We start from the raw sequence: 25,996 nt of genomic DNA, 5'->3' as shown, positions 1-25,996 counted from the left end.
CCTTCCCGACGGCTGATGGAGAATCCCGGGCCCGTGATTAGCGGCCGCCGCCGGGTTGGGGGGCGCGGCGTCGCGGGGGAGCCAATCGGGAGCCGCGGCCGCCCCGCTCCGCCCGCCCCGTCGGCGAGGCGGGCGCTGGCGGCGGGGGCTGCCGGGGCGCCGGGGGCGGCGGGGCGGCGCGGCGGGCACCGGGCGCGGGCACAGCTGCGGGCGCCAGCCACGCCGGTGTCGCCGCCGCTGCCGCCGCCACCGCCGGGCGGATCCCGCGCTTCTGCCGGAGCTTCTTTCGGTCGCTTTACTTTGGCGGCCCGGAGCAGGGACATTATGCCGAAGAGAAAGGTGAGGCGCCCCGGGTGTGCGGCGGGTCCTGCCTCCCCGGGTGGGGTCGGGGGGGCCGAGCGGCGGCCGGCGGCGGAAACGCGCGTCGGGGGCCACGGGCGCCCGCCGCTCTCCAGCCGCTCTCCCGCCGCCGCTCCGTGCTGGGGTTCGCGGATGGCTCCCGAGCCCGGGCATTTAGCTGCCTGTTGCAAGCCCCCTCGCACCCGCCCCGCCGCTCCCCGCCGCCTGTTTACTTTCCCGGTGCCGCGCGGGGCGGCGTCGCCCCGCTCCCCGGGGGGCGAAGTCGCTGTCACAACTCCAGCCCCCACCTTCCTCCTCCCTCTCCGCCGCCGGGGAGAAGCGCTGCAGCAGCTGCGGCTTCGCCCCTGGCCCCCGCGGGAGGAGTTTCCTGCTCGCAAACTCTGGCGCCGCGGCGGGGAGGAGGCAGCCCCCGCCCGGGGCGGCCGGCTCCCGCCGCGCCGGAGCGATGGCTCCGAGTGGAAGGGAGGAGGGGAGAGGCAAGCCATGTTTAAAACAAACTACACCCTTCTCCTCGCCTCCCGCGGCAGACCCGTATGTACCAACTCCGGCGCCCATCCGGGCAGGGCCCCGGGGGCGGGGGGCGGCGCCTCCCGGGGGAGCGCCCGCGGCCCCGCCGCGCCGGGGGAGCCGTGAGGGGCCCCGAGTCCCGCTCCCCGGGCTCCTCGGGCGGGAGCCGGCGGTGAGACCGCCTTCCCCCAGAGAGAGAAACTTGGGCGGCCCTTGAGCGGCCGGGCTCGGCGGTGTGGGGGATTTTCCGTGCCTCCCGTGCCCGCTGGAAGCGCTCCGGCGCTGGCGGAAGGCGGGCTGAGCCCGGAGCCGGCAGCGGCCCCTCCGCCCCCGCAGGGCCCCGGGGGTGGGCGGCCCTGCCGCTGGAGATCCTCGTCGAGAACTTGCCGCCTGCCTTCCTGGGCGCTAACAGAGTGGAACGGGAGACTTGACACTAATGCATGCAATGACAAAAAAATTACAGCTGCAGTCGTTTAATTTTAACTAGGTCAACCGAGGCAAGGCAATTTGTGTTTTCCCAAATGTCACCTGTGACCTCCTAATACACTGTTTCTGGGCTGGGGCTCCAATCTGTTTTAATAAAGTTACAGGTAGATGATGCCTTCCGGTAACTTGGTGTTTGCTTGTCCTTTGCTTATTCCTTATGGGAGGTATCAAAATGTGAAATTGTCAAGTATGCTACTGAATTATTTAATTCGTAATTGAGGGCCTGATTCTGGTTCTGAAAATGGATACAGCTGTGGGGTTGATTGGAATAACTGGGCTTGAAGTCTGTGAATGATGGGCCTTTTTTCCACTTGCTCCTCTGTCGTTGCACCCTCACGTGCTTCTGTGCTTTTAGTGCTCTTGCTTGTCGCCAGGAGAAATTAGAAAATGATCTTGTGTCCATAGGACGCCCCCTAACTTTTGAAACCTTGTGAACTTCCTACCCTGTTTACTTTGCTCTTCTGCATTCTTACACTACAGGTGTTTCAGGCTGTCCTCAGTGAGGGTAAAGATACTCTTGTAGGTTTTTGTGGTCTGTTGTGAAATATTTTTAAGGGAAACTACCTTTCAGTCGTAAGTCCATAAGAAAATGTCTCATTTTTAGAAGGTTATTTAAAATAAGTAATAAAAAGGTTGTATATGGAATGAGAGTAATGGAGATGAGTTTTAACAGCATAGTAAGTTTTATTTTGGTTAGCATCCTATCGGTAAAAGTTTACATTTAAAGATTATATTCAAAGTGTAGGTTTTGGGAAGCACTGGTTCCAGGAAAAGTGTGTGATTAATGGCTTTGCTTTTTAAGAAAAGTGTAATTATAGTTTTTTACAATAGTCAGTTTTATTCCAGAATAATGTCTGCAGAGTGAGAAGTTGGTGATGCAGCAGTTACTGAATAATTACACCAGCCAATTTTGACATGGAGACAAAACCATCACATAAAACTAATAGTCAGTTCTTCTCTTAAAATTTCTAACTTGTAAAAAGTCTTCTTTCTAACACGGAAAATTCTGTAATTAAATAAACATAAAAATAAATTTTCACTGTTACAAGGGTAGGTAAATAAATAATATTGCAGAGAGGGCTTAAATCCACCTGTATCTATTTTTGTGTATCTGTAGTTATCTGCCTGGTTCTTTTTTGTTTGCTTTTCTTTTCATCTGTAATGTTTCTCATCTCTGTGTAAACTCAAGTCACTTGCTAAGTCCCTGGCCCTGTGTTCATTATGAATATTATGAACAAAAAAGTGTAAGCTGCTTCCCCTTCTCTAGAGGGCTGTGGCATAGGATACCAGGGTATCATTACTCATCGCTTGAGGATCACGGAGAAAAGGAGGAACATACTCTGTGTTGAGATGGTGCTAAATATTGTGCTAAAGCAAAAAGGGGTTGAACTCTGAACTGCCTCTGTCAGATTTCTGTACCCTTCATCTGTTGTAATAACATGTTGTGGTGTGAACATGGCCTTTCTTAAGAAGAACGGCATGCCAGTGTGGGATAAACCAGAATGCTTGTTGTGGCATTGCTAGATAAAACGGCTTGAAATTGATTGGGGTGTTTTGCTTTTCACTTGTCTTTGTGGAATTAGCTCTTGGGTCATATTTACAAACTACTTGACCTTGAAACAGCCCCAATAAAAATATCTCAATGTTATCCATAAAAGGATGAAGAGCCATTCTGTACCTGATGACGAGGAGGATCATGGTATGGTCACATACAATTGCATAAGCAGACATCAAGATGAATGACACTTGTCTTGTGAATATACATCATGTCTCACGGACATGGATAGGTCAGGTGATGACTTGTCCAGTATTGGATGGGGAGCCTGTCATTTAGCTGGGATTGCACTCCAAAATGACCCAACTTATTCTCTAATCTGCATATCTGAATCTGTGCAATACCACCTGCATCTCACTTGTTGTTTTGATAACACTTGGAGTTGAATCAAATATGAGGAGTAAGTGCAACTCAGTTGCACTTAGTCATGTCTTCTTTTATCATTTGCCATCTTTGAATATTGTTATTTTTTCAGAGAAAATAAAAAAAATTATTGTGGTCTAATTAGCCATTTCAGTTGGTTATTTGCTGGCTCAGGAAATAACCAACAGTCAGGAATGTAGTTTCTGCAGTACAGTTGATGCTGTGAAGATATACTAGAGACCATCTGTGACAGGTTCCTGTTCTGCTTTAAAGTCAAAGGTAGTTGGTTGTATTTACTGCTGAAAAACAAACCCCTGAGCATTTTGCTTAAAATGCTGCTTCTTTAGCAGAAGTCAGAAGGGACCACATTGTTGTCCTGTCATAGGACATTTAGCTACATGATCACACAGTTTTTTTGTGAGACCCTAACTGATTATTTTGCCAACCAGGTATCTAATAAATGTATTTTCTAACTTTTGGGGTTAAATGCATGTTCTTACAGATACTAACCTAGAGCTGCTAAATTATCCTTGTGCTTTTTTGTATGAATCTGAGTTCTCTTTGTGAAATTCTTCTATGTGTTTAAGTTTTTATTGCTAAAGTGTCATGAATATTCAAAGAGAATATCAACCATTTTTATCCATCAATAGGGGAAATAAGACACAGAAATAAATTGCTTAGTTGTTGGAATGGTCCCTTTATCTTGAATTCTCAGGTTAAGATGTCTGTCCTGACGTTTTATTCTCACTAATAAGCACCTCCTGCACTTTTGACTGGCATGTTTGTTGTTACTTTGCCAAATTTGTCTTCTTGCATTGTGCTGTGTACTTGCAATAGTAACCAGTTCTCTAAAATTTTGCTAGAGCAACTTGTATGTGATCAGACAATTAAGTAATGAAGCTGAGGTCCTGCAGGTGACAGCTCTTTTTTTGCTTTTTCTCTGAATGATCTTGCTGTTGCTCTTTGGTCTGTGGAATGAAGTCTAGGTTTGGCAAAGCATAGTGGCAGCTGAGCTTGTGTTCATGGTGCAGCAGTATGAAGTACACTCAAGTTCTGTTCTGCTCCATTTCACATCCCTTTCCATGTCTTGATACTAAAGCTGTGATTCAGTCTGCATCAGTGTGATATACTGTATGTAACACAGCAGATTTTTTTCAAAGGTTCTCTTCATTTTGAACCTATCTGACAGGAAAGAAGCTCCAGTGATGATGTGGGGACCTCCATCTTCCCAATAAATTGTTCCAACTCTGGGGCTGGAAGCTCTTTCTCTGTAGCCAAGCCACACTTTAGTTTATTCTAGAACACAAGGGAGTCTCTGTTAGCAGTGAGACATAGAAATGGGGGAGGTTCTGTATTTCGTTTCACAGTTTGTAGGTGATTATAGAATAGAAAGGAAAAGGGAATCAGTACAGATCCAGATGTCTTGGCTGCTGCCCTCTTCCCACTCCTATTCTGTCCACTTCTTTCTCCAGATTTTTACTTTGACTCATTCAGCCTTCATTCTGACTGCTTTCTTCTTTCTCCTAATCCATGAGAATTAAAAGCAAAAGTCAGAGCTCTGAAAAAGGTAGTTTTTCTTCCCACATTTTCTGGTGAGTCACTCCTAGACCATTCAGTAACTACTGGAAAACAGGCTAAGCAGCAGCAGAAGATGCCCTTCTTTGCATCTGTCACTGACATGCCCCGGACTTTGACAAATTTCTGTCTAATGTGACAGTGGAGTCCTCAGGTGGACTTCTACCTTCAGCATGCCTTGCAGGGACAGGTAAAATGATTGCTATGCATAGATGCTCTTTAAATTCAAGCAAGACAAACAGAACAGATGTGCCTGAGCATCTTAAAGATTGCAGGAGCCTTGTAGTAGAAGGGAGACAGATGTTTTGCCATTAAGAATTTTAGAAATTGTACTGGATTTGTAACTATTGCAGAATTTTAAACCTTGAGGTGTTTAAAAGGAACTGAAAACTGCCTAGTTGGCCTACTTCAACAAGGCCAACAAAGTCAGTTGACCAGACTGACTCAAAGGATCTACATCTTTAATAGAAAAATTAAGCAGAAAAGATCAAAAACTTTTTATCTGCACATGAAATGCTTGGATACAAAGCAGTGTAGGAGTGTTCAGTGGCAGTGGAGAAAAAACATGCTTGAGCAATGCCACGTTGCAGTAAATGAATTTTACGGGGCTATTAAATACATGCAGCAAATAATTGTTGAAGTTTTATATTAGAGACTCTTTAACTTAGAGCTAATTATGTAATCTTAGCTATTGTTATTATTGTTATTGTTATTCAGGTATGGAGATAAAAAGATCATTGACCAAGGATTTAATGATCTAAAACATTTCTGATAATTTTATACCAGTCTGTAAAGATCTGACTCATTTATTAGCAGTTGATGGCGATGTATATAAATTTTCTTCTTAGACTACACTAAAAAACAATTGGACTTAATGAATGGGCAACCTAAAAATTCCAAGGTTTTCACTTAATTGTCAATTTAAAATTACTCTTCATGCTTCTTGGGCACATTAAAGCATAGTAGTACAATCTTTGTAAGTTATCAACTATTTTTAAATCATCGATTTCAAAATCAGCTAGGTGCATATAATCTTTCTATATATGGTTGTTCAACACTAGATATGGGCAATGTTCTTTTGTGTGCTGGAGTATCAGTATTGTTAAGTTAAAAAATAAAAAAGCCTTGTGTGTAAATGGAATGTAGTTATATATGTAAGTAGAATATACCTATGTGTTATTTAGTTTAAGATTGCTTTTTTTCTGTACTACTTGGAAAACTTCACTTTCTCTACTGTTTTATACCCAAACAATAACTGTGTATAGGAATGGTGTGTTCCAAGGTGTTCTCCTTTAGAGAAGTTGCATTAAGTTGAATTTTTCTTGACAGGATTGTAACATTGTCTTTTGCCTAGAGTGTAAATCAAGAGATTTTTCTTGGAAATTAGCATTTGGTATGATCATCCTGGCCACCATCTACTTCCCATTCTTTACTGCACTAAGCTAGCATTGAGTTTTATCCCATGGTCCAGTAGCCAAAAAGGTGCCAGAATTGCCTTTCAGCCCATGGCTCTTAAAGCTTGTCTGCTGAACAGGTTTGAACACGATTTGGAAGTTTTTTTAAATTCTGGGTCATTTTCCTGATCTAAGTTAAGAGGTGGTGCACAGTGGCACAATGAATGTGTGGTAACCTACTAGAAAGGAGTAGGCTGGAAATGAGCAGCTGGCTGCATGCAAAAAAGAGGTGAGGTCTTATACCAGTTTTATCGTCTGCAAAATTGGCAGTGTGGGACTTCAGTTTCAACAGCAGTTCAACAGATATTTCAAGCTGGCATATACAGACCAGAAGCAGAAATTCCAGGTGCCCATTCCTGTCCTTATTCTGATTTAATCTGTGGGATATCATATTTGTTTGAGGTAGTTTTTGGGCAGACCCGACTGCTGATCTGTTTTCCCATACCATGACACAAAGAGTTAAGCTGGAATTGGCAGCAATGATTAGGTGGGGAAGGGCAGAATTCTTAGCAGCAGCCAGGCATTCATCTTTGATTTGATTGTCCCTAACTCAGAGTTTCTAGAGGAGTATTCTTTAATTCATTAGAATAATCAGAGCAGCTCAGTGCTCAAATTGTATCCTTGCAGCACCAGAGGGAGGAGGCATCAGGCTTGGTTTATATTTTGTGGGTTTTTACCCCCCTTGGTGTCTTGGGAAGTTACCAGTTTTTGGAGATACAGCTCCTGTCTTCCAATAGTAAAGAGTTGGTGTTCTTGGTAATGGTGAAAGCTGCAAATAAAAAAATGCTGTGTTCCCTATGAATGTTGGAATCTGTCTGCAGAAAAGAATTGTGTATGTTCCCATCACTCCCAGCTTTGTAGGGACTGTTGGTATATTTGCTCATCTCGCATAGCTTTCTCCATTGACCTAATGCTACCTGAGTTAATAGTAGCTTCCATTATTGAAAATGAAGATCTAAGGACTTTTTTACCTCTGTAGCGTTTTGCTCCTCTCAAGCAGAGTTGAGATGTATCAGTGGTCTGTTTGTAGAAGGAAATCATCCTTTACCTCTGTTGCATCATTTCTTCCTTATCCCACCTGTGCCCATTTGGAGATATTTTAATTTATTCTTCTCTTGTAACGGCATTTTGGTTGCCTGTGAAGTTCTTCATTCGGACTGTTGTAGTAGAGCAATACTGCTTTAAACCACAGCTGTAATTATGACTGGGATGTGAGAGATGGGTGTATCTAAGTCTTTGTACCAGTTGTGGTTTTGGTACCTACTATCATCATCTCAGAGGTTTGATGTTCTATAGCACCAGTTAGCTGAAACAATAACAAAAAAGTTTATTTTTCTAGATTATTGTGGGTTTTGTCACTGTAATGTCCTCTGGTAGAAGAGGAATTAAACACCTCTTTTCAGTCCTTCACAGTATTTTTGTTTGTTCAGAGGTGGCTATTTTAGGGAATCGGTTGTTATTGAAAATAATTATCTAAATGTAATTTCTATTTTTATACAATTTTTTTTCATATGTACTGTGTGGTGGTTTTACTTTGCAAATCTGATCAGTTCTATTTAAATACAGATTTTGGAACATAATCTTGAAGGTTTTAAAAATTGCCTCTATATGTAGACTTGGATGAGTTCAGCAGCTTCATCTCACTTGCAGAACTGTCATCAGCTTTGAAAGTTAGAGAAGTAATATTAGGGACTGGATTTCATCCATAATCTTTTTTGAATCTGCCTTTTTATTTTATGGTGGCAGTAAAATGGTTAAGCAAATATGGAGACAAGAATCTACTCACTACCTAGCTGAATTTTCACATCTGGTGCTCAGGGGAAGCTGAACAATTTCAAATGTTCGGTGCTCTCTGCTGCCATGACTGATCTGTATTTTTCAAAATGCAGCTGATTACTTCACTGTCTGAAAAGTGAACTGTCTTGTCTAATTTTAAATTAAAATGCTATATTTTTTTTTTAAGTCTAAGCCTCTAATAACTGCTCTTTTTCATTTTGCCATAGGTAGATGTCATGTTCAAGATATATATATATAGGGGAAACAAACTATAGGAAGGAGAAACTTGGAAGGAAAAATAAAAGCCAAACCAGTTGTGAGATTTTTAAAAATATCCTATCAAATATGCAATGTATTTTCAAAATGATTTTTGCAAAAATGAAATGCATTTTCAATTATATTTGTCAGTCTTTGACCCTCTATTCAGTGGGAATAGCAAAACCTCAATCTACAATGAAGGAATTTCCTCTTCTGGAAAAGCACTTACTCTGTCTGGTTTTGGTTATCTAGAAATACCCCAGTTCTAACTTGATTTGCTGTTTTGTCTGGAAGATCATAAAGCTTATAGAAGTCACCTGTCTTAAGAATTAAGGAATTTAATAAAATGCATTTTCTGCACCTACTGATTTTATTTATGGCCAGGCTTTTTGTATTCTTATTTTCTTGCATATTCTTTGAAAATGCATTGCATGTCAAGAAGTCACTCTGCTTGGCTTGAATCTTTAAGGAAGAGTGGAAACCTTGATCAGGAAGTATTTCCCCTGATTTTTCCCAATTAACATGTCATTTGCATATTAATACAAGGGATATTAATGCTTCTCTTTAAATTTAAACCTTTAAGTACCATTCATCTTTTCAGAGCTTTATGATCTTGACATTTTCCCCCAAAGAATTAGAAAATTAGGTATTCTGCTCTTAATAAATGTAAGATGGAGGGATTTAAATTCTAAAAATGATATTTTATAATGTTGGAATAACTATTAACAAAAATATTAAAATACTAAGTACTTAAAGAATAAATAGTTAAGCAGAATGAGGTTTTGTGTAGTTGGTTTTGTTTGTTTTAAGGGTTTTTTTTGCAAAATATTTATTTACATATATATACAAGAAGACCCAACCTCATTTCTTGGAAGAGAGCAAGACAGATATAATTTTGGATAAGTATTTAAAAAATCCAGCCTGCCGCTGAACGGTTTTATGCTGTACTTCCCTTGTGGTTCTGGCAGAGTTGTTTATTGTTTTTCTTTTTTGCGTAGCAGCATGCATAGTTTTTTCCTCATCCAGGATCAGACTTTTGGTAGGAAAAAGAAACGAAGCTGTGTTGTATGAAGACTACCTGGTTTCTTAAAGCATTTATTAGGGGGAATTAATTTTTCTTGCAAAGCTAATTTACATTGGCTTGGCAGTGAGCACTGTTCTATCCACTGAAAACAGATCAAAGAACTAGTTGCAAACAAAGGTTAATGACAACATGCTGGAGGAGCTAAATGAGGAAACAATAGTTAGAAGGGTATTGCAGGAGTTGGTTGGTGTTAAATTAGTGAACATGTAGTCTTCATTAATCTAAACCAAGAAATAAATAGCATTTTAATTACATTTATGAACTAGCTCGAAATTCAGAGCTGCTCTGAGGATAAATAATTAGAAGATATAGCATGTATGGGGAAACATTCATGGCATTAAATTTAGTCTAATACATAATTAAAAGTAAATGAAGGGTAGAAAAAATTTAGGGAAAGAATGCAATAAACCCTGAAAAATACTTCATACTTGATACATCTGCTCCTCTTGCAATGTGCCTTTTTTATTTTTTCAAGTTTTTACCTTATTTTGGTTGGTGAAAAAGAATTGTAGGAGGAATGACCAAAAGCATTACATCATGGAAACTGCAGCTGCAAGAGTGAGCCAGGAAATCTATGGGCAAATCCCCTTGCAGGCAGCATATCAAGATGTTGCTGAACCAAACAGCTTGCAAAGAAGGGAAGAAATGCTATTCACAATGCTCATGTGCTAGGACAGTTAAAGCTTTCTGCCTTTCTAATTTCTAACTTCTTAATGTGGCAGTTAGAATGAAATTTGCATCTGCTTTTTTTGTTTGTTTTGTTTTCATGGAGGTATGAGGGGACTAATTTCTCTCCCATCAGAGCCAAGGTGTTGAATTTCGGCTTGTAATAAAATCCTTCAGAGAATGAACCATCTATTTAATTTTATACCGACCTTCTACTGACTGTTACTTCTTACTTACTTGTATTCTCATTTTCCAGGCTTTTTAATGTACTTCTTTATAAAAAATCCATTCATAATAGTGCAAACAAAATACTAATCCAGAAGGTGGACATTGCAATTTCAAATGCATGTCTTTGGATCACTCAAAAGACATCAGTGGCTTCACTGCTTTGGGTTACTGTACTCTCATGATATACTGCTTATATTTCAGGGTTTTGGTGTAAAAAAATGAAGCTTTATGTTTCTTTTGTGGTGCATCTGTACTAAGTAGCCTTGCCTTAAGAACAGTAAAAACAGGAATTTGACCTGTATTTTCTAATTAATATTTACTTAAAACAGTTGTCTAGTTTTCTCTTTTCAACCTAACAATTCTGTAATGATGTTGGCTTTGTAGATACTGCAGTATTGCTTTGGTGGTTCTTGTTACGTATACTTCACAGCTGCTGAAAGACCTGTGTATACAAATAAGCTCAGTGTTAATATTCCTTCAGGGGTTTTTTAGCATTCTCCAAATCTATTAATATTCTTTTGTTTTTTCCAATCCACTCAAAATAACTTTCTAGATTGTTCTTAAAAATAGCTGGGGTAAAAGCAAGTGGAAAAAAAAAAGCCAAGTGCTAATAGACAGTCTTCTAGTTTGAAAGTTATGCAGCTGTGACAGGTCTTGCAAAGCTTAGCTACAGCTTAAGTTGCAATCTTATTGCCAATATTTAGTGCTAATTGAGATGTGACACAATGTGTGGTCATCTGAACCTAAAACTTGCTATTTCAAATGTCAAAAGCATATTTAGAGATAGCCAGTCATCTTCCTTCCTTGTGTGTACCTCCACGAGGGAAAAAAATCACTGCTGTCTGTGTCCTTATTTGCTTTTCTATGTTTTGTCTCTTGTAGGCATCCATACAGTATCACACACAGCAGGCCTATAGGGACTACTTTATAAATATAATACAGACGTATGATGGAGTACAGCTGAAGAATTACTGAGGCTGGAGTGTTGCCTTTGTCAAGTGGTTCAGTGCTTGTATTGGTCTTGGATTTTGCAGCACAAAACACGTAGTGTGGGTATTCCTGCTCCTGCGTTACGATGTACGGTGCAGTATCCAGGGTGCATTTTAATGTGGCCGGGTTGTCATGCGAAGTATGGTGAGCCATTGCATTAGGTCATGAGGAAAAATGTGCCAAGGGGAGGGGTTACTTAGCACACTTTGAAACCACAGGTTCTTCAGTACTTTGTCACTAGAACAAAAAATGGGGGAAGAGTTAAGGGCAAAGGCTTTAAGGTTTTGGTGGTATCTACATAAAAGTCCTGTGACTCCAGATAGGAGTGCAGACAGTCTCTGCTTGTGGCATGCCAAGTTCTTTGGGAGCTATGCTTGGCACAAATCCATTTGTGTATAAATCTCTCTTTTCCCTGGGGAAGAGGAGAAAGTATTGCAAAAATTGGTATGAAGAACCGCATCAGCTGGGACTCATCAAAACTCACAGAGGGGAAATTAAGTTCCTGTTCCTCTTTTAACAAATACATTGTAGCCATATCTGACATATATATATTTTTTGGTGTTTCTATTAGCTGCAATACATACACAGAGTAGATGGAGTCCCAGGCTGCCTGGCAGCTGCCCCGTGCCACTGCATTCTTGTCTGTTGTACTGACTCAATTGTTTGTGCAGCTGTGCAGTAAAATGATTCTGCTGGAGCGGGGAAGACTATATATTTATAATTTGTCTATATATTATAATATTTATGGATTTGTTTAAGCAGCAGGCTATTTTTCAGCTGGATCAATTGCTTTACTCATGACATGGCCTCCCACGCAGCTCTGCCAGCGTAGTAGGGAGCCAAGGCTGGGAGGATGAGCCCAGCCGCCAAAGGCCTGGACTTGCAGTGATTGCAGAGAGGAGGGAGTGGGTCAGAAATGGAAATGAGAGCATGTCAGAACCCCTTGCTGCTTATTCACACCTCAGAAATCACTATTATTCTTCATGTCCCTCCATGGAGAAAAGTTATGCGGCCTTCAGAATTGCTGTTGGATTTTCTAACTTAAGAGGGAATGCTGGACTAATGAATTATCTAACTTAATTGAAGTATGTTGTGTAATATATCACAATAGTTAGTATACAGAGGTTGTGGTTGCATTAAAAGTATCTTAATATGATTTTTTCCCCTTGTGGCTAGCCTCATGAGCAGTTTATTTAATCTGTTCTCTAGCAGTAGTATTGGCATCTAAAATCAGACTGCTCTGTCTATCAGAAATGTGGGAGACTCCTCTTTTGTAAATGTTAAAGAGAATGGGGTGAATTACTGTGTGTTAACTGCAGTACTGCAGACGGAGAATTAGTTCTTGTGCAATTCCTGCAAGGCTATTGGCATGTGACAATGCCATCTTGGCATAATCTGGCCCTCTCTCAAAGCTCTATGATTCCTAAAAGTGAAGCAGGGTCAAACAGCCTGATTGTGGCATGTCAGTCAACTTCCTTTAGCTTATGAAGAGTTTTTTAACTTGGCTTCCAAAGGAAATGGATCATGCCATCTTTCTGTCCCTAGCCCTGTAAATCTAAAGTGTCTTGACCACTGCTAGAAAAAAGTGGTAAAATCTCAGAGAACTTCCATATAAGTAGGTCCTGCCCAGGAAGGAAGGATGCTATTTGGGTTCCCTCTCGGAGAAAGGGTGCAGTATGAGTTTGTTAGAATTGAGAAAATTCATATAGGAGAAACATCTTATGAACTCATGGACAACAGAAAAGCTATACCCAGAGCATATCCTGTATTATGAGTCGAAGAGGAAAGTTGTAGGACACATGACTTTGTTACTGACAGGAATAATGGAATAGCTTGTTGTTATTTCCTTTCTGACTTCTGATGCTCCCAGCGTTATAATAGCAAGCTGTAGTAATCCTTGGTAATCAAACTGAAAGACTTTTAGGAATGCAAACCTGAAACGATCCTGCAGGTGACTGGTGAGGCTGTAGTTGCATAGGGAACAGTCAGGCTCCATTTTGGATGCCTGCCTGTTGCTATTCTGAGTTGCTCTACGCTGTGCGATGCTGCTTAACTTCCTGCTGTTTTCAAGCTACTTACATGATCAGTCCTCGGCTTTTTTTTAAAAGCAGCTGCTTTTGTGGCATGCTTCCTTTCTGTCGGGAGAGTGCACAGTAACAAAGCCACGTTTTATTCCCTGGTGGGGGGATGTCTTTCTCTAAGTATGTTAGAGCCCAATGCCAGGAGAAGGCACTGGTCAACTGCTGCAAACGAGCCGGTCATTTTCTCTGCTCCAAAGCGCAGCTCTGAGACATCTTGTGTCAGAATCTGCAAGGAAGTTTGAATTAAGGTTGAAATGGAAAGAAAAGGGAAAAGAAAACTAGCCTGCTTCCTTACTGATTGTAAAATGAAACAACAACCAAATTGCCTTCTCAGCTGCCTGTAAAATGCCTTTTTGAAATATGCATTCTTGTAGTTCTCCTCTAACTGCTGCTGCTCACTCTTTATCTGGGAATTGCTTGCTCCTACCTAGAAACACAAATGTTTGCAAAATGTGAAGTTACACATCTTGAGCTGTAAACAAAAGAGATGCTTGATTTTTACCTGCCCCGCCTTCTTTAATTTAACCAACCTTTTTCTAGTACCTACGCAAGATTAATTTTACAACATTCAAGTTGATACTTTGTTCTTGAGAAAGATGCATGTTTGTCCCAAGCTTTCCTGTCAATATCTCAGTATTTTACTGATTTATGCTCTTCTGATGGAGGAGGTGAGATATGATGTAAGGATACTTTTAAAACTTCCAGCTGGGTGAGGCTGAGAGTAAAATGCGTAAAGGAGGTAAAGAAATCATTCATTTCAGTAATGCTGTGGTTTTTTTGTTCCATCTCACTGCATCATGTAACAGGTTAAATTCACGTTAGGGAAAAAATGTGTAAAATTTCTTGGGGATCTCAAAAGCCATCATAGAGCAAACCTCAGATTTTCAGTTCCTACTGTTGTGCTATCAACAGCTGATGAGGTGGAGCTTCCACTGGAGCCTGTGGATGCTTTAGTTAATGGGCTACAGGGACTCTGAGGAGTGGTGAGTGATAGGATATGTATGTACCTGGTGCTCAGTCCTCTGTTGATTTTGATAAAGAGACTGATTTGAGTACAATGCTGCTTGTACATACAAAAATGGATTTGTCAGGCTGCTTTAAGTTGTTGCAAATGAAAGAGCAGTTAGTCTTCACCATAATCTTTGTTTTGCTGTTGTCTGCACGCTTTTAAGTCTGTAATAAAAACACTGATTTAATATTTTGTTTCAGTCTCCAGAGGGTGCTGAAGGCAAGGATGCAGCAAAAGTAACTAAACAAGAGGCAAGTATATATATATATATATTTCATTTGTTTTGGCATGCAATTATTTAATTGGAGATTGGCAGTCATGTATATCAGGTGGTTATGCATTTGTCTGGCACTTCTGGTGAGATGTTTTCAGTGGGAATAAAGACAGTAAACCACATTTGTACCCTATCTGGCTTGATTTCGTCTTGGTGCACTGAGGATTTATACAACTTACTAGTCCACCAAATAAATTTGGGAAAGTTTTTGGGCTTTCATAGACAAACTCTGGTAGATCTTGTGGTAATAGTGTTGTGTGTTACTGCCTGGAACTGTTACTCTGTCTCTAGTGGGTTGGCAGAAGAGGGTTAATGCACACACCTCAGCCAGTCTACTTCAAAACTATTCTTAGCTTAAGTGACTGATGGGAGGGTGTCTTGAATTAAGATACTAGACTCTAAACTGGAGCAGCTGACACATTTGTGTGTTTTCTTTGACTGAATTTGTTTAAAGGACACAGTACATTCTGTTAGAGAAGACAGCTGGTGATATCTTGGTATCTACAATAAAGTTCGCTTGTTTGTTTTTCACAGCCCTTAATGTGAATTTAAAAAAACAGGTATAGAATTATGAGAATTTGTTTTCTTAGGTTGCCTTCTTTTGTGGCAGACAAACTTAAACCAAGACCTTGAGAAGAATGGGGGAACATTTAATTGCTCTCTTTGTAAATCTTGGAACATATTTGATTAGGAAAATAGCAAGTAAAAAAATGGCGTGCTCTATAGTTTACTTGCATGTAAAGAGCACTTTTTCATAAGTTTCCCCAAGCAGTATCTTAAAGAAACTAGCTAGCATTGAAGATCTTTCTAAGAATTTCTAACATATAATCTTATGAGAAGAGAATGAAGGATTGAAAGTTAACTTTCATAAAGGAGGAGATTCTCAGTGGAGTATTGGATTTTTTTGGGGGGCTTTTGCTGCTGAATATATTTGTTAATGATATCTAGGTGAAAAGGTACTAAAGAATTTACAAAGTTGCTGAAGTTTACAAAAATTGTCAGAGTAGTGAGAGAGGCTGAGAAGACTGTAATTTCATTGACAGATAACCAAGTGATAAAATATCAAAAGAAATTCAATATGGAGAAATGCAAATGAAAATATGGGGAGAGGAAGACCCAGTGGTGATCACGAAGCTGCTAATCAGGGAAGAGATTGTAAAATTGCAGCGAATAGTTTCTAGAAAATGTCAGTAGTTCTAAACAGAAAGTAACTAAAACATAAGAAAAAATGCCAGAGGACAGAATAAGCATCAGTGTACCCCAAGAGTAATTTTTGTGCTCTCAGATAAGGGAGTACTAAAAGAAGTCTCCTGATAGATGCCATGATAGAATTAAAAGGATACCAAGTACAGTGGGACAAATAGAGGATGTACAGCAGCTTTAAAAAAGGGTAAGCAACCTAAACTAAAAAAACAAACTACAGTTTTTCTAGGATTCTTCATCTTTTATATAATGGACCTGTGATAAAATAATTAGTAACACAAAGGCAGTTAGGGAATTAATCTTCATGAAAGCTGTAAACAAGAGGACTCTAATGGAAGTAAGAGGCAAGAAGTTAAAAGGAGAGACAGGAGAGGGGGAACATTTTGCTTTTTGTTTTCCACACAGTGCATAATCCAATTATGGAACTCATTGACATGGGATGTTACGGAAACTGGAAGTGTAAATGAATATTGTGTTATTAAACAGATTTGTCTAGAAAATAATCATTGGGGGCTATTTAAACACCTGATGTGTATATGATATCCAGGGTGGAAAGTTGGCAACTTCAGATTGCCAGAAGCTGGTGCAGTGGGAGAGTGCACAGACTTGTTCTGTCCGCTCCTTTTCATGGACTTTCCATAGACGTTTGCTAGCGGGCCAGTGCCAGACTCTTGGATGAGCTGCTAATTTCTTGGCTAGTGCAGCTGTTCGGGAGGGACAAAGGTTCCCAAAGCACATGAAAATGTGACCTTTGCTGACGTAGCTCTAGTTCCCTCCTTATAATCAGATAACACAAAAATGAGAATTAAATTTATTTAGCTGTCAAGCATTTTTGAAGACCTTACGATTTATGCTGACTTTCTTATGGCAAACAAGTTATGGAATAGGAGGTAGGGGAGAGAATTATAACTTATCTAAATCAACATACTGTCCTTTAAAAAGTAGATGCTAGCAAAGCATTTCAGTTCCTAAATGTTAAAGGGATAGAAATAATTGGTTAAGAAAGCAGATTTGTAAAAGATGATACCTTGAGTTAGGGGTTCTTTGATTACCTGACCAACTGAAATGTTTTGTTTATCCTGTTGTAAAATAATGGTAGGCTGCTTCTTAAGTGGTTGATATGCTAAATTGCCAAGAAAAGAGAGGTTTACCTTTTTGCTGTTAATAATGCATAAATATTTCATAGCTGAAAATATCTTTAGGTATTTTTTTTACTTCTATTTTGCTGGATGCAGATTTGAACTATTCACTACTGCTTTCCACTAAGAATTCTTGAATAGCTCCAATGAACACAAATTACAGCATTCTTCAGATATTAACAAGAGCTTTTTCCTGTTGCAGGATGTGCCGAGCCATGTTTTTTCAGCTCAACTTAAATGCTTAATATGTAATTAGAAGTATTCTTCATTCTCTTTTTAAGCCAAGTTTTGTTGGATATTTGTTGCAGTTTAGTTTTCCCTTTATTTTGGCCACAGGTGTAATTCTAGTTTTATGAGTAGACTTCAGCTCAGTTTATTAACCATGCTGTGTAGCTGAGTGAATCTGTTTTAATTAATAAAAAAAAATATTGTGAATGAGCTAACGAGTATTTTAAAGGCTGCAGTAATACGTTTATGACAAAAAGCAGGATGAAATAAAATCTAATAGGGAAAGTATGTTGAAGTGATAAAGAAAGCTGGAGAGAAGTAGAATCTCTGGTTCAAGTCTTTCCTTTTGAGATTTGTGTTTAAATAGAAGAAATAATTTCTCTTTCTCATCCTGCAGCTGTCTTTGCACACCTGGACTCTCAGAGCAAGTGTGCGGAGGACTGAGGAAGTGGAAGGACTTAGTTTCATGTTTTGAAATTTTAGCACTCTGATATCCTCTAGAGAAGGATGTTAGCTTTATTCAGCTGTTAATCAGATGGGATTTGTGCCCACTATTACAAGTAACATCTGCTAGGTTCTAAAACACCATGCTAAGTGTGTATGAAAAAGGTTCAGTCCTTTGCACACACAGGTAGTCAGTCAAGCTTACTGGATTTGTGAACCTTTCACAGGAAGGGACTCAGAAGTAGTTGTAAAAAGGGGGTCGGGGGGAATATTTAACTGTGTGGAGATTTTGATGCCTTAGAATTGTAGCTTTTATATATTTCATATATTTGTAATCCTGCAATTCTTTAGTGTATAATCCTAAACTCCATATATGGTGTTAGTTACTACTTTCCCATTTTGGTCAGACAAAACAATTCCTCTCTAAGGCCTGGAAATCAAGGACACCTTACTGTCTCAGACCCAGAGAAATGTAAACAGGAGTTCGGAAGGAGCAAACTTGAAGTAAATTTCTTCATTACCTGAAGCTGTAATTGGAAGATTAACCCCCAATATGCAAAAGGACCAGACCTATAAAAGAATGAAAACCCCTGACCTGTCATCCATTTTAGGTGTAGCCCCTGGGAGGGCTTTGTCTACCCGAAATGTACCTGAAGGCCTTCAATAAATATAGAGGCTTTTTATTCCCTTACTTTTGTTTGACTTCTGTTTTTCGGTAGTCCCAAGAAGGCATCAGTATAGATTCCTGAACAACTTTTATTTCTAACTTTCACATCACTCTGTCCCTTCAAAATTTTGATTGTCCAAGGTGTGAATTGTCTTTGGCCATAACCACATATTTTGATAGATATGTTGTATGAAATGACTATGTTGCTTTGGATACTTTTTCCTGTAAGCTGTAAATTTTTTTTTTTTTTTTTTTTTCCTGTAGCCCACAAGACGATCAGCAAGACTGTCAGCTGTAAGTATGTATAGTACCTCCTGGTATATTCTTTTCTAAGCACATATGGTTTCTCAGACCAAACAAGTATTTTACATTTTGCTTGATTCAATTTTTATTCTTGCTGAGGGGTATTTAAGAACTCTAGCAATGAAGTTGTCTTTGTTTTCTTGGTTTCAGGTTTTTCTGACAAAAGATACATTTCCCCACTTCAGTGCAAAACTGTCTGTTAGGTGCAGTATTGACTTTATTTCATTTTGCAGGCTGAAGTCAGTTGTGGAAATGCAACTGCTTCTCTGGAAATGAGAAGGAGCTGTGTTTCAAGGACTTCATTTGATGCCATTGCTAGCACTTGGTTTTAGTTCCTCTTCTCTGTTCGAATATAGCTGATGGGGTTTTTTTAATAGTCACTACTAATCTCCGTGTTTTACTTGTAGAGTGACCCCAAATTACTTTCACTTCTAGATGAGTGAACTAATGCAAACAGGTGTGTACAGAGATGAGGTGCATTTGTGCAGTAAGGTTTTTCAGACTTTTTCTACATGCATACTATTGAGCAGGAAGTAAGGAAAGGTGTAGGGTAGGGGGGGAAGCAGGGTGTGGAAGAGGCTGGCTTCTGGTGTTATGTCTAACATGTTGTGCAACTGGAAATGTTTTATAGAAACCTGCCCCACCAAAACCTGAACCCAAACCAAGGAAAACAACAAAGGTAAATACTCTTCCTTTTTAGTTACCATCATTTTAGCCAATAATAAGCAAGTATACTCCTTCTTTATGTTGCAAACAGTTCAATTCACAGCTTTTTTTTTTTTTTTTTTTTTTTTTTGAGGCATGGGCTTCCCTGCCCTCTCTGCAGCTCCCTGCCCCCCTCCCTGGAAAAAAACGGCAAATTAGATCATTCTTTTCTTTCTGTTCCACCCCTTCCTGGCCTCATTACTGGCCCAAAGAAAATGTCTTGCCTATTTGATATGCAGACCATGTTAGTTTGTAGTGAATTGCTAGTTTAAGAAGAATTTTTACCTTTACTACACCTTTCCTGAAAAGTACAGGCTTGGTTTAGTAAACTCTTCCTGAGACCTAGCAATTTCTACAAAAGCATTTGAGATTACTCTGTATCATTCTGTTTCCTTGTCTAGAGGTGCAGTACTTCATTTTGTACTGAGAAACTCTTATCTGTTCTTGAAGCCTGGCTGCTGCTGAGAATGCACAATTATAATTAAAGGTGAAATTAAATATATTTAAATTGAATGGTTTGGGTTTTCTGGGCCAGTTACAGTCAAATTAAAATCTTATTAGTGTTTGAATACCTTTTCAGGATTTTTGCATATAAATCATGTACTTCAGAAACTGTAGATTTATTTGTGCCTATGGGGAATGTTGAATAAGAGCAATTGCTTTATTAGGAAAAAAAACTCCCATGCTGGACACTGAGTCTAGCACTTCTCACACTTCCATTTTTCAAGTAGTTTTATTATCATCTAAATTGGTGCAAGTGCCATGATACAAAGTCCACACGTGAAAGTAAAACTGACTTTAAACACTGTGTGATTTATCATATAAAATTACCAGTACAGTCTTGCTGACTCCATCCTGCTCCCCTCTTAAAAAGAGCATTAATAAAGAAGAGAATGTGATAGCTTTCTGTAGCTTCACATACCTGTGAGATGAGCTTGGTGTCATGGACCAAGTCTAAGTTGTGTGAGAGACATTTGAAGCTTATTTTGGGTGACTCAAATCCTTTATAATATTACTGTAAATAACTTTGTAATACAGTAATCTTTTTTTCCCAAACCCTAATTGGATCGCATTTTAAGGAATATATTAATCTTGGTCTCCTCAACAGAAAACAGCAAGTGTATACTCTGAACTTGCTAGTAAACAATGAATGATGGTACAGATTTGAGATAATTTTTATTGTTAAAAGCTTGCGTGTTATGAATTTGTTAAATCAACTTGTAGTTTGTTCTTTCGTAGGTGAAGAGTTATAACTATGTTAATACTAACTGTAAGCTTCCAAATTAAGCTGCTATGTAACATTGAAGCTGAGGGGTGGAAAGAGTAATTCAGGCTGCCCTGGAACTGGGATTACTGGTGCTATCTCCTCACTGTCCTACTCCTGTATGGGGATCAGTGTGGAAGGGTAATAAATGAAGAAAGGCAGACATTAATTTCCCTGTTCACAGCTACTATTTGCCATTTGCATGGAGAATTTGGAGCAAATGATTGCATGAAAGATATCCAGTGTTTATCTGAACTACTTTAAAAACTAAAGTAAAATAGTAAATGCATTTAAATTTTATCCCATTGCACTTTAAATATTTAAGCTTTGTCTCTGCTAACCTTTAGATCACAAACATAAATAAGTACATAGAGAAAGTATTTATAAAAAATAGTAGACTTCAACATAGAAATTAAGAGCAAATCTCAAAATTAAATTGTGGCTGTTAGAATAGTTCCTTTTGGTAAAGTTTTTGCTTTGTGTTGCTGCAGATGGACTTTTATCAGTTTGCCTCCCTAGTGTGTCGGCCGGTTCTTTCATTGACATGGAATGACCATCACAGATGTTATCAAAGTAACAGAAGGACAGCCAATAAAACCCCTTAATTTTTAAAATCTAATTTAATATTTTATATTAGTTGAAAGTGTAGTGCTGTAACTACACAAACAGTGTGGTGTTTGTGTTTGGCTGAATAAGCTTTCAATACACTGTAATTGTGTTTGTTCACACACATATCCTGTATATACCTCATAGGACAGCTCTGCCAGAGTAGTCCAGCAGGGTTTTGTATCCCTGAAAAAATTAGCAGAAAAACGAAATAAGTAGACACCACTATTTTCTAGAAATGTTGAGTCTCTGTGTAATTTATGTGGGTTTACGATTTCCAGGTAGCCTTTAGATGGTGTTCTGTTTCAGCTCCAGTACATGGAGCTTGCCAAGACTTGCTGTTTAGTTCATGTGAAAGTTGTTTTGATAAAAATGCAGCGTTCTGGCTACTCATACAACGTCTATGGCCATGTTTTTAATCTTCTGTCAGAAGGAACCTGGAACAAAGGCCAGCAAAGGTGCTAAAGGGAAGAAGGATGAAAAGCAAGAAGCTGCAAAGGAAGGTACTACACCATCTGAAAATGGTGACAATAAAGCTGAAGAGGTACTTTGCACACATACCTCCTGCTGATTGAATCAGTGTTTCTTAATTATTCAGCCTTTCAGACATTGTTAGCATGTTCATAATGTTTCTTTTTATTGCCCATAATGTTATTGCAGATTCGCATCTCGCTCAACTGTTAGTGTTTCAACATCCAGAGGTGCCCCACCCAGCACACTGTCAGTAAAAGGGCAGATTGAAACAGTGAAAGTTAAGGGTGCGGTAGAGCATTCAGCATGTGTGCAGTGAATAGGAACAGGTGGTAGTGTGGTGCTTTTCAGTGTGAAGGATGGAAGCTGACAGGTAAGGCTTGTATTGCTTTTGAAAAGCTGGGACCGATGAGTTGAGAAAAGTGTGTGACTGGAACTGTTCCGCTTGTATAGATGTCCTGTGGACACAGGTTTGGAGCTGTTGCAAGTAAGAAATCTAAGGAAGAAGGATAGCTTGGGTATTTAGGTACCTAATAGCATTTCACTATAGTAATTGAATTTCTTTCTTTTTTTTCTCTACAGGCTCAGAAAACTGAATCTGTAGGTGACAAGAATGAATGAAATAACCATGAAAATTTTGGGTTGATTTTATGTACCTCTTGGACAACTTTTAAAAGATATTTTTATCAAGTATTTTGTAAATGCTAATTTTTTTAGGACTATGATAGTTGACATATTAAACTGTATATGAACATTTCCCTTCTCATAACAGTGCTTTTAGAAATTCCCATTGTTGCCAAGTAATATAAATATCAACTTAATATTGCAAGGTATGTGTAAAATTGGATCAGCATTCCATACACTTGCTTTAAGAAATTGTCTTGTGCATATGGTGATGTTTTTACTGTGTGTATTTGAATTTTTCATGCAGTTTTTCTAGAGCAATAATCAGTGGTGCTTTTGTACTTAGGTTTTATGTGATTTTAATGAAACATGGATAGATGTGGCCACCTGCTGACTATTTTGGGTTCTTTTAATGGATTAAAATAAAAGGTCTCCTTGCCTGCAAAACTAAAGACTCCTAATGTTTTCTCTAAATCTGAGGAATGACGTACTCACATCTTTGACTGCTACAAGGCAGACTACAGGATTTAGTATGAGTTGTTTTGCATGTGGTGTGTTTGTTTGCTTTTTTTTTTTCTGATGTCTGATTAAAAACCATCCACACAGGAGCAGCAAACTGGGATTTTCAGTGGCCTACAATTTAGGGGACTTAAAGATAAATTCTTCATAGATACATTCATCAGATACACTGTCACAGGGTGAGTAGAGTTGCCATACTCTGACAGGATATTGTGTCTTCAGTGAGCTATCAGTACAGAACAAATTGCTTGATTGATAGAGACGTACAGTAATTTAAAAGTAGCTTTGTTTCTCCCCACTCTCTTTTCATTAATGTGCACCGTAGTCTATGGAAACCTTCCTTTCTATCTGTAGCCTCAAATTTAAGTAGTAAATACTGTTCTTCAGCTGAGGACAGTTGTTAATACATTGAAATTGCTGTTAAACAGTGCTATATACTTGGTACCTGGTGGAAGTGGAACAATGAAAGTTGGTTTTGAGGTGATTGTGGTGATGTAGTAGATTAGCTAATGAATTTTTAGTGTCCATGTTCCAACTCTGCAGCTCATTCTAAGCACCTTTTATGATTTTTCTCCTTCTCTTTTCTCTAGGGGTCCTGGTGTTTCTATTGTTACTTCTGGGATGGGAGGGGTGAAAGAAAAGATGTTCCCTGTTCTTCAGTAGCATTGATTTGTATTGCTCAAGTGGTAGCCATTATGTCTGAGGATACCTTTTGCTTGTTTGAGTCAATAAATAAATGATTGTTGCCTGATCTAGCGTTCTATTTATTCTTTGGGAAGAACTCTCTAGTTGCCTTTTTAAATTAAAACCAAAAAGAAGCCAAGCATATCTACACTTGAAAATTGAAGCTTGATTGCCAAGACTCTCTCTGCTAGCTAGAATAGGAGTTAAGACCTGCATTGATATAAATGTCACTTACACTTTTATGATAGGCTTGCTACACCCACAGAAGAGGAGGCTGTTCTCTGCAGCATGAACTTAGTTTTGTTAGAAAATTTAAATCAATGCTCTGCTTTTGGTGATGGAAGGCAGAGGGCTATAACAGAAACTGTAGAATGGAAGTCCTTACTGTTACCCAGTGATAGATATTTTGTAATCCTGCACACTACTTCTGATTTGCTTTCTGATGGACCCTGTTGAAAGTCTGTTAGAAATTATGGTTTTGGGAAGTTGAACCATCTGAACTCTTTCTCAGAATCATCAAAGTGCTATTTGTAAGCATTTTTTTCAATTTATGAGTTTCTTGTTCCTCTGTGTGTGTATATATACTCTGATCATTTTGTGTGGATCACCAGGAGATTAGTTGCCTAATCCTATCTAGACACTCAAAGCTCTTGAAATGACCCTTTTAACTTAGACTTTAATTTAGGCATGAGCATCAGAAGACACTTCTCTGGACAGGCTTACTTAAGGAGATCTATTTTAATAAATGGTTAAAAGGTGGGTAAAGTTGGGTCCTTAAACAAATTGCACAATATATTGACCTAGTAATTTTGGCATTAAATTCTTTTGTTGTCCCAACTGGATTAGGAGATTCAGCACAGTGCCAGAATTCCACTGGAAGCACTTAACAAAAGATCCACTTGGCTAAAGTGCAGTGAAACACACTACCCTGCTGATTCACTTAACATTTCTGATTTTTCAAAAGTGCTTTGCAAATGTCATGCTTACCTATATGTGTCAAATTCTCAGAGAAATCTTCAAGGCACTGTATCAAGTTCTAGAACATGTTTTTTAAAATTAGAATGGTCACACATTCAGACATATGTAGCAAGAGTCTTCGTGGGCAGGTGGTGATCTGCAGAGCACCTTCAGGAAGTATGTGAGTATTTTAGTTTTGAAGTGGCAGTTGGAAGTGCCAGGTGTCACATCTCTGCCATAAGGAAACTTGTATCATCAGTATTTAATGACTGACTGCTTCACACTTGAACACAAGGTTTCGAGGGATCCCTGAAAGCAGTATTTGTCTTTTGTGGGATGTAACAGATGGATAATTCAAGATGCATCAAAAAAATTGTGAGGGTGTCCAAGTTTCAGCCAAGGACGGGGTTAATGTTTTGCAGTAGCTGTGAGGGGGCAGAGTCTGGAGCTCTGTGGGCAAGTCCAAGACCCAAATGTTATTTAACACCATCTTACCTCATGGCCAGGGTCCCAGGGTTGGGGAGAAGGGACTCTGTCTCCTCTGAGAAGCATGTCCCTTTCCAGTGCTGGGCTTAGTGTTCATCCCTCATTGTTTAGTGAGCTCAGGCTTGGTGAGCATTCTGTGTGTAAATACCCACTCTTGTGTACACTTTTGTCATTAGTATTGTTGCTGTTATTATTCCTACCTCACTGCTGTTTCCAGTAAGCTCTTCTTATCTCAACCTGTGATTTTAACCTTGTGTGCCTTCAATTTTCAACTCCATCCCCAGTGTGGGAGAGGTGAGGGGAATTGAGGAGAGTGAGCAAGTGGCATCTAGCTTGGGAGAGTCTCACTGGGGGCACTGAATTGGGGAGGACCATTCCTAAACCACAACAGAAGGACAGACAGTTTTTTTAAATTTCAAGGGGGCAATTGCTTCAGAAACAAGACAATTCCCCTTGGTTGTCACTTTCCACTATTGTCCTATCATTGACTGACCTTGGGCTAACTGCATATGTCAGCACAAGGTTACACTTGGTATTTTGTCTGTTCAATGGCAAAGGCAGCTTTTTCTCAACTGCAGATAAGATGCAACCAATTAACAGAAATCCTAATGGAAAATTACATGGAAATTGTGCTAAACAGCAGTGAAAATTAAGTTTCAGTGCATCTTGCTCAACCTTTAAAAGTTATTTGGTCTTGAGAGTTATTTGGTCTGTTCATAATTGCAAAAAGAAAAAAACAGGGAAAGAGAAAAGTACTAGCAAGAAAATAAAGATCACTTAGAATGAGTAACATGCAAGCTGAAATTCTAGTGGAATTGGGAAAAATAATAATTTAGCCCACAATGTCCATTTATATAAAATAAGACAGCAAAATTCTCTATGTGAATTAAAGCACTAAATATACAGGAGACTGTCTATAAACAACTCCAGTATAGCAAGAACTCTGTCACCCTCCTGGCTCAAGGTTTATCTTTATTGTATTTGTAGGAAGACGTGAAGAATACTTTCACTGTTAGTTAAATTGCTGCAT

At 39.4% G+C, this 25,996-nt stretch overlaps 1 protein-coding gene across 6 annotated transcripts; it reads left to right on the top strand.

The window, feature by feature from the left end:
- HMGN3 (high mobility group nucleosomal binding domain 3) lies at positions 1-23,590 on the top strand. 6 transcript variants are annotated; one of them, XR_014953648.1, is made up of 7 exons: positions 1-339; positions 14,593-14,643; positions 18,612-18,641; positions 19,282-19,329; positions 21,656-21,769; positions 22,279-23,018; positions 23,430-23,590. XR_014953648.1 is itself a non-coding variant. In XM_021541597.3 (6 exons), the coding sequence occupies exons 1-6, from the start codon at positions 16-18 to the stop codon at positions 22,315-22,317; spliced, it is 606 nt and encodes a 201-aa protein (XP_021397272.2). In that variant the 5' UTR covers positions 1-15; the 3' UTR covers positions 22,318-23,590. The 6 variants fall into 6 exon arrangements, 4 of the variants coding, with proteins under 4 accessions (XP_021397272.2, XP_085430903.1, XP_085430902.1 ...); XR_014953647.1 differs by lacking the exons at positions 1-339; positions 23,430-23,590 and adding exons at positions 453-891; positions 19,757-19,842 and having other exon boundaries at positions 21,659-21,728; positions 22,279-22,772; XM_021541597.3 differs by having other exon boundaries at positions 22,279-23,590.
- The last annotated feature ends 2,406 nt before the right edge of the window (positions 23,591-25,996 follow it).

The sequence above is a fragment of the Lonchura striata genome, chromosome 3, assembly GCF_050655825.1.
Source record: "Lonchura striata isolate lonStrDom1 chromosome 3, ASM5065582v1, whole genome shotgun sequence".
Classification (NCBI taxonomy): domain Eukaryota; kingdom Metazoa; phylum Chordata; class Aves; order Passeriformes; family Estrildidae; genus Lonchura; species Lonchura striata.
This window is presented reverse-complemented; position numbering and strand designations above follow the sequence as displayed.